Source organism: Arachis hypogaea, chromosome 2 (genome assembly GCF_003086295.3).
Source record: "Arachis hypogaea cultivar Tifrunner chromosome 2, arahy.Tifrunner.gnm2.J5K5, whole genome shotgun sequence".
NCBI classification, from domain to species: domain Eukaryota; kingdom Viridiplantae; phylum Streptophyta; class Magnoliopsida; order Fabales; family Fabaceae; genus Arachis; species Arachis hypogaea.
In genome coordinates this window covers 66085678-66094448 of record NC_092037.1, presented here as the reverse complement: position 1 = coordinate 66094448, position 8771 = coordinate 66085678, and the positions used below count along the sequence as shown (strand labels likewise).

General features: G+C 40.7%; 1 protein-coding gene across 1 annotated transcript; it reads left to right on the top strand.

Annotated features, from left to right (window-relative positions):
- Positions 1-2141, top strand: LOC112726386 (uncharacterized). Its single transcript, XM_025775754.1, has 3 exons — positions 1-613; positions 692-1263; positions 1311-2141. Exons 1-3 carry the CDS (start codon positions 1-3, stop codon positions 2139-2141), a joined length of 2016 nt encoding a protein of 671 aa, XP_025631539.1.
- The last annotated feature ends 6630 nt before the right edge of the window (positions 2142-8771 follow it).

The following is an 8771-nucleotide window of genomic DNA, read 5'->3' as shown; positions in this document are numbered from 1 at the left end:
ATGGAGGATACTGCAAAGTTAATAGTGTATCGCGACGGTGAGATAATACGTAATACTCATGAGGGAGTGAAGTTTGTGTGTCAGAATCCGTTTTCGTTTGTGGTTCCATGCACCATGACGTTTATGGAACTTCAAAACGGTCTCTGTCAAAGCATGGAGAACGGTACATTAATGAGAGTGAGCAGAATTCTGTACCGGAATCCGGTTATAGTTTTTGGTGGTCTAATACAGTTTGATACCATGCCAATCACTGACGAAGTGACTATGCGTAATATGTTTCAAATTCACCGGCAGACTCAGATGCAACAGCCACAGATTGAGCTGTATGTTGAGTTTGAAACCGTAGAGGCGGAAGGGATTCAAAATGACTTAGAGGTGGTGAATGATAGAGCTGCAGTGTACGAGGGAATGAGTAGTGACAGCGAAGAGGACTTTGAAGCCACTTATGAAGCCGGTGACGAAGAGCAGGATGGTGATGCGGGAGTTGAGACAGCAGCTGATAATGTAGTGGTTCACCCATCGAGCAGTCAACCGATGAACGTGCCACCTTTTATGCGTGAGTTGGATCTCGACACCATGCATGCACCGGAGTTTCCGGAATATTCAAACATAGGTACGTGATGACCGAATAATATGTTTTTTTTAATATACTTTGGATTGATTAATAAATGATGATGGGCACTTTCTGTAGGCGTTGCTGATCCCGAGGACGGAGAGTTCCGGATTGGAATGGAATACAGTTCTAGAAAGTCGGTCGTGGCAGCAATTAGAAGTTACACTATCGCTAGAGGAGTTGACTACGACGTGTATGAGTCTGAGCGACAGACGTTCTATGCAAAATGCAAGATGTATGGGCGCGGGTGCGACTGGCTTATCCGAGCCAGCTTGATACGAAAAAAAGGTTGTTGGGAGATACGCAGATACAACGGTAGGCACACGTGCACAACGAGAGTGATTTCACAGGATCATTCCAAGTTGGACTCGGACACAGTTGCTGAGGCTATAAAGCCATTGGTCGAGACTGACCCGTCCATAAAGGTGAAAACTATAATAGCCAAAGTCCAGTCAAGGTTCAACTATACCATCAGTTACCGAAAGGCTTGGTTGTTAAAGCAGAAGTCCATAGCGAAAGTTTTCGGTGATTGGGAGGAGAGTTACCAAGCCTTGCCGTGGTGGCTCTCGGTTATGGTTCAGAAGATGCTTGGGTCAGTTGTCCAGATAGAAACACGCCCACTCTACAATGGGAATGAAGAGGCGCAAGGGGTAAAAATACTTCATCGTGTATTTTGGAGTTTCAATCCATGCGTTAGGGCATTCAGGCATTGCAAGCCCCTAGTTCAGGTGGAAAGTACAAAGGTACACTTCTGGTAGCTGTTGCACAGGATGGGAACCAAAACATTGTGCCTATCGCTTTTGCCTTGGTGGAAGGGGAGACAGCTGATGCGTGGCACTTCTTTCTAAGGAATCTGCGAATGCATGTTGTCAGAAAAGATGGTGTGGGTATGATCTCGGACCGGCATGAGTCAATTCGAGCAACAGTAAATCATTCCGGAGGTGACTGGCAACCTCCAAGAGCATGGTGGATGTTTCGTATAAGGCACATCGGCAGCAACTTTCTACGAGCATTCAAAGTCCCTCACTTGCAAAAGCTTGTGGTCAATATTGGGTATTCAAGAATGATGGAGGAGTATAACATCAACTATAAGAGGTTGGAAGAGCGAGGCGAGGCATATGCCAGGTGGTGCGATGCCATTGGACTTAGACATTGGGTATTGGCATTCGACGAGGGACATCGATGGGGCCATATGACGACGAACTTTGTCGAGTGCATTAACTCAGTGTTGAAGGGTGCCCGTAATCTACCTGTGTTGGCGCTAGTCCGAGCAACGTATTATCGGTTAAATGAACTTTTCACACAGAAGAGTGCTGAGTCTCACGAACGCAAACGTGCTGGATATACTTATTCCGTATTCGCACAACAGCGGATAGAGGCAAGTATGCAACAGGCTGGGAATATAGTTGTGCACCGTTTTGACAGACGGAATGAGGTATTTGAGGTGCACGAAATGACTAGCGAAAAGGTATTAGTCGTTGATCTTGCACGACGTACGTGTGACTGTGGGCACTTTCAGGTGGAATGAATACCATGTCGCCATGTTATTGCTTGCTATGCTAACCAGAGAATCGATTGGCACGTGTATGTGCATGACGTGTACAAGATGACAGAGGTCCGTAAGGTATATAGATTCGAGTTCTCACCTTTAGGTGATGTCGAGACATGGCTGACGATTAGATTTTTTATGGTATAGAATTTCACAAATGAATTCTCGTTGAAAGTATAGTTTTTAAACCAACAATAATCCTCTCATACAAAAGATTGTTTGTCACAAGTAACAAACCCCTAATTTTATAAACCGAAGTATTCAAACCTCGGGTCGTTCTCCCTAGGAATTACAATAAAGTGTCTTGTTATTAGTTATGAGTTATTTTGGGGTTTTGGATAAGAAACATGAAAGATAAATGGCAAGAAAGTAAACTAATGGCTAAAAAGGTCTTGGCAAGGGTTGGTGGTCAAGGATCTCTATCATAATCACTAACCACAATATGAGAATTGGCAAGGATTAATCTCATTAAATCATCCTCTAACTAGTAGTAAAGGAAAGTCAAATGAGCTATATCAATCCTAGTCCATAAGTCCTAACTCTCCACTAATTCAATTAGTGAGAACTAGAGTCAATGGCTCCCAATCATCAATCACTCGGACATTAGTAACTCAAGAGGTCCTAAGTTACCTTTCCAAGCCAAGAGTATAAAATCCTACTCTAAAATCCAACCAAGCATTTCATCAAACACTTGGAAGGCATAAAAGGAAAGCATAGTAAAATTGCAAGAAAAGTAAATCTACACTACTCAATTGCAAGGAATTAAACAACAACAAATCAAATGAACACAATTATTATGAAGTACCTTGATTGAATTGAAAGAGAGTAGAAGAAACAAAAGTAGATCTACAACAAAACACAAGAACAACATAAAAGGAAATTGCAACAAAAGAATGGAAGAAAGATGAATGTAACTACAAGGAATTGAGAAATAGAGGTAGAAGAAAGCAAAGATTAAAACCTAGATCTAAGAACTAATCCTAATCCTAACCCTAATTCTAGAGAGAAGTGAGAGCTTCTCTCTCTAGAAACTACTTCTAAAACTTAACTATGCTAAAAATAAACTAATGGTAACTAACATCTAAAAGTATGAAAGTATGTTCATTCCCCCTTCAATCCTTGGCTTAAATAGCATTAGAAATGAGTTGGATTGGGCCCACAAGGCTTGTAAATTCGCTAGCCACGAGTTTGTATAAAGTGATCACGTGCACCAACGGCGCGTGCGCGTACTTTGCGCGTGCGCGCCACCATACGTGTAGCAACTATGGCAAATCTTATATCGTTTCGAAGCCCCGGATGTTAGCTTTCTAACCCAACTGGAACCACATCATTTGAACCTCTGTAGCTCAAGTTATGGTCGTTTAAGTGCGAAGAGGTCGGCTTGACAGCTTTCCGGTTCTTTCATTTCTTCATGAGTTCTCCAACTTTACATGCTTTTTCTTCATTCCCTTGATCCAATCTTTGCCTCCTAAATCTGAAATCACTTAGCAAACATATCAAGGCATCTAATGGAATCAAGGTAAATTACATTTAGCTATTTTAAGACCTAAAAAGCATGTTTTCACTCTTAAGCACAATTAAAGGAGAATATACAAAACCATGCTATTTCATTGAATAAATATGGGTAAAAGGTTATAAAATTCCCTAAAATCAATACAAGATAAACCGTCAAAATGGGGTTTGTCAACCTCCCCACACTTAGACCTTAGCATGTCCTCATGCTAAACCAAGAATGAAATAAGGGATATGACACTTATTCAAAGCAGGGGCGGAGCTAGGTACAAGCAAAGGGGGGCAATGGCCCCCCCTAATTTTAATTTTTTACATGTAAATTATATATAAATTTCAGTTTAGCCCCCCCTTAAAATTTTATTTTAGTCTTATTTTATTGTGTAAATATTTTTTGCCCCCCTCCAATATTTTATCTAGCTCCGCCCCTGATTCAAAGCAAAGAAACTATATGCATGCAACTAAATGCAAAAATGATTCTACCTACTTGGTTAAAAATAAATCATTCTCCAAGACATACATGCACAAGTAGGGCTTAAGATCATATAACGATTCATGAATCCTACCAATTGAAGTATAAATATGAAGTTCACAAAGACTTGCAAGAAGAACGCTTATGAAAGCCGGGAATCAAGGAATTGAGCATCGAACCCTCACCGGGAGTGTTTGCACTCTAGCCGCTCGGTGTTTGGGGTTGATTCTCTCAATTCTCCCCTAATCATGCTTTCCAAGATTTGTTTTTCATCTAACAATCAACAATTATTTCATGCATGCATACAATTATCATGAGGTCTTTTCTTTAGGTTGTAATGGGGCTAGGGTTAAGGTAGGATGCATATTTGGTCAAGTGAGCTTGAAATTTGAATCTTTGATAAGCTTAAACTTCCCACCTAACCTATGACATGCTATACAATTAAGTTCTAATCTAACTACCCATTCCTCACTTTTTCACATACTCATGTATTCCTTTTTAATTTCACAACACCTATGCATTGATTTTATTGAGCTACACTTTGCTTTGGGGCATTTTGTCCCCTTTTTACTTCTTTCTCTTTTTTTCTTCTTTTTCTTTCTTTTTCTATATTTTTCTTTTTTTTCTTTTCCATATTGTTTTTCTTTTCTTTTTCTTTTGTTTTTCTCATTTTTTTTCTTTCTATATACAAGAACCTCAATAACCTCAATGCATAAGGTTTTACATTTGATTAATACATGAGTATGTACCCAATTCCCAATATTTCCAATAATAATACAAAATACACCCTTTTATTCACCCAATGTCCCAAGATTCCCACACTTGAATGATACTCACACACACTAGCCTAAGCTAATCAAAGATCCAAATAAGGACTTTTATTGTTTTCCGCGTTAGGCTTGTAATGTGCTAAATTAAAGAACCAAGTGGGTTAATCGTAGGCTCAAAATTGGCTAACAAAGGAAGATAAAAGGTAAGGCCATTTGGGTGAGTGAGCTAATGAAATGATGGCCTCAATCATATAAATGCATGAATACACAAAATAATGGACATAAAGAATCAAACAAATCAAAGATTATAATCATAGGGAGAGAATAATTGCACACAAGAAGGAAAAATAAGTGGTTATAAGATGTAACCACACCATTAGGCTCAAAACTCACATGCTTGTGTTCTTAGCTCAAAAACTATGTTCCAAAATAAATTCTTTCAAGCAAGTTCCACAAATTTTCTTTTTCAAATTGGTAGGTTGCCCTAAAATGGTTTCTTGGGAAAGAAATCATCACTCTAACCAAGTAGTCCTAATAAGAAGAAGGTAGTAAAATATGTACAAATTCTAACTAACATGCAACCTATCATGCAAATGCAATAACTAACTAACATTGGTGTTGAAAAGGAAATTGTTACCCATGGAGATCGGTCGACGACCTCCCCACACTTGAAGATTGCACCGTCCTCGGTGCATGCGAAGAAGAGCAGGGTGGACGGGTTGCAACAATTGATGAGCTCCTTCAAAAGGTTGTGCGGATGACTTGTTTGTTGCCTCCTATGAAAGCTTTTCATTTCTCCCTCCTTGGTGGCCAACCTAAAAGGATAGAAAAGGAAAGGAATATTAGGCCTATAACAAAGATATCGAAGCAAATAGGACATAGGCGGGGGCTAATGCCAAGTAGGTTTATGGTTCTCTACTACATGGTAGCTACAACATGTAGACAGGAAACAATAAGATAAAATGGCATATCAATGATACTTGATGCAAGAGTAAGGTCAAAGCATGAAGAGCATGATAAGCATCAAGTTCGAACAAGAGAGAGTGGGCCATGAAAGACAATATAAGGTTGTATCAATGCACAAGGACACAAGAGTCATACAAGATGAAGCATTGATTTAAAAGTTTCATCACCCAACAATATCAAACAAGTCAAGAAGCACCAAAATAATGCAAGGAATCCTCAACAATTGAGTAGGAAGATGCAACACCATTATTAAAATGACTTAGAAAAAAAAAACGAAAACATGCTACAAAAACTAAATGAAAATGGGAAGAGTAGAAGTATGCGAATGTGATAAGCAAAAGAAAATGGAAGGGGAGAAAAAAAACTCTTTTTTTTTTTTACCGACGCGTGCGCGTCATGCGTGCTTACGCGTCGATGTGCATATTGGTTGAAGGACGCGTACGCGCCAGGTGCGCGCACATGTGCATCGAGTTAGGCCGGAGGCATAGGGTCGGCCCAAGTCTGGCACCACTCTCGGGTAAAAGTACCGGGGGTGCAGATTGTGCAATCGACGCGCGCGCGCACAGTGTGCGTGCGCGTGCATTGCGAATATAAGATCATGTGCGCGTACGCGCCAGGTGCGCGCACGCGTGCATAGACTTGTGCCTCAGGCCCAATGTTTGCACAGTGCAGGCCTAACTCTCGGGTTTTTGGCTGGAGTTGAATTTTTTTGCATCCACGCGTACGCGTACAGTGCGCGTCCGCGTGGGTGGTCGAAAAATGCTCAGGTGCGCGTACGCGTCATGTGCGCGAACGCGTGGATGGTGTTCTGTTTTTCAAAAATTTTTGCTATGTTTTTGCACCAATCCAAGCATTCCAAACCTCCAAGCTACTACCAAAATACCCTAGAACCTTATTCAACATACTATACTACTAACTAAACTCAATAAAACAATAAAAACAAGAAATTAAACTAATTCTACCAATATTTACAAAAGATAAAAATGAAAATGAGAATCTACCTACAATGGCAACTCAATTTACTTATTAACAAACTAAAAGAGTATGGAAAGAGTTTACCATGGTGGGGTGTCTCCCACCTAGCACTTTTATTTATTGTCCTTAAGTTGGACTTATGGGGAACTTCTTATCAAGGTGGCTTGTGCTTGAATTCATCTTGGAACTCCCACCAATGCTTGGTTCTCCATTGTGCCCCAAGATTCTTCATGGATTGAGCCAAGTCTTGATGGAGTTCTTCACAAGCTTGGGACTCCCAAAGTTGATCCTCTTCTTGTAATCCGGGATCCCACACTTTGTTTTCACACCCGTCTTGAGGTTGATCATCATTATTAGTCCATCCGGGTGGTGAACAAGATGAATTCTCTATGAAGTGCTGGTGCACGAATTTGTGATTCGCACAACTAACCAGCAAGTGCACTGGGTCGTCCAAGTAATACCTTACGTGAGTAAGGGTCGATCCCACGGAGATTATTGGTTTGAAGCAATCAATACTTATTTTATTGATCTTAGTCAGGATGCCACAAAGTTAATTGGATTTTACTTGTAAGAAGCCAAACTATTTAAAATTGTAAGTTGGAATAATAAAGAATACTAGCGTTACTTGTTGTGCAGTGATGGGGAATATGTTGGGGTTTTGGAGATGCTTTGTCCTTTGAACTTCAACTCTTCCTTGAAATCCTTCAACACACGCAAGGCTCCTTCCATGGCAAGCTCTATGTAGGGTGTCACCGTTGTCAGTGGCTACTTCCCATCCTCTCAGTGAAAACGTTCCTATGCTCTGTCACAGCACGGCTAATCATCTGTCAGTTCTCAATCAGGTCGGAATAGAATCCATTGATTCTTTTGCGTCTGTCACTAACGCCCAGCCCTCAGGAGTTTGAAGCACGTCACAGTCATTCAATCCCGGAATCCTACTCGGAATACCACAGACAAGGTTTAGACTTTCCGGATTCTCATGAATGCCGTCATCTATCTAGCTTATACCACTAAGATTCTGTTGGGGAATCTAAGAGATATTCATTCAGTCTGATGTAGAACGGAGGTGGTTGTCAGGCACACGTTCGTGGATTGAGGAAGGTGATGAGTGTCACGGATCATCACCTTCTTCACAATTAAGCGCGAATAAACATCTTAGATAAGAACAAGCGTGTTTGAATGGAAAACAAAGGAATTGTATTAAATCATCGAGACGCTGCAGAGCTCCTCGCCCCCAACAATGGAGTTTAGAGACTCATGCCGTCACAAAGTGTATAATTCAGATCTGAAAATGTCATGAGGTACAAGAAATGTCTGTAAAAGTTGTTTAAATAGTAAACTAGTAACCTAGGTTTACAGAAAATGAATAAACTAAGATAATTGGTGCAGAAATCCACTTCTGGGGCCCACTTGGTGTGTGCTGGGGCTGAGACTAAAGCTTTCCACGTGTAGAGGCCTTTCTTGGCGTTAAACTCCAGGTTATGACGTGTTTTGGGCGTTCAACTCCGGATCATGACGTTTTTCTGGCGTTTAACTCCAGACAGCAGCATGAACTTGGCGTTTAACGCCAAGTTACGTCGTCTATCCTTGCGGAAAGTATGGACTATTATATATTGCTGGAAAGCCCTGAATGTCTACTTTCCAACGCCGTTGAGAGCGCGCCAATTGGACTCCTGTAGCTCCAGAAAATCCATTTCGAGTGCAGGGAGGTCAGGATCCAACAGCATCAGCAGTCCTTTTTCAGCCTAAATCAGATTTTTGCTCAGCTCCCTCAATTTCAGCCAGAAAATACCTGAAATCACAGAAAAACACACAAACTCATAGTAAAGTCCAGAAATATGATTTTTGCCTAAAAACTAATATTATTTTACTAAAAACTAACTGAAACATGCTAAAATCTACATGAAATTACCCCCA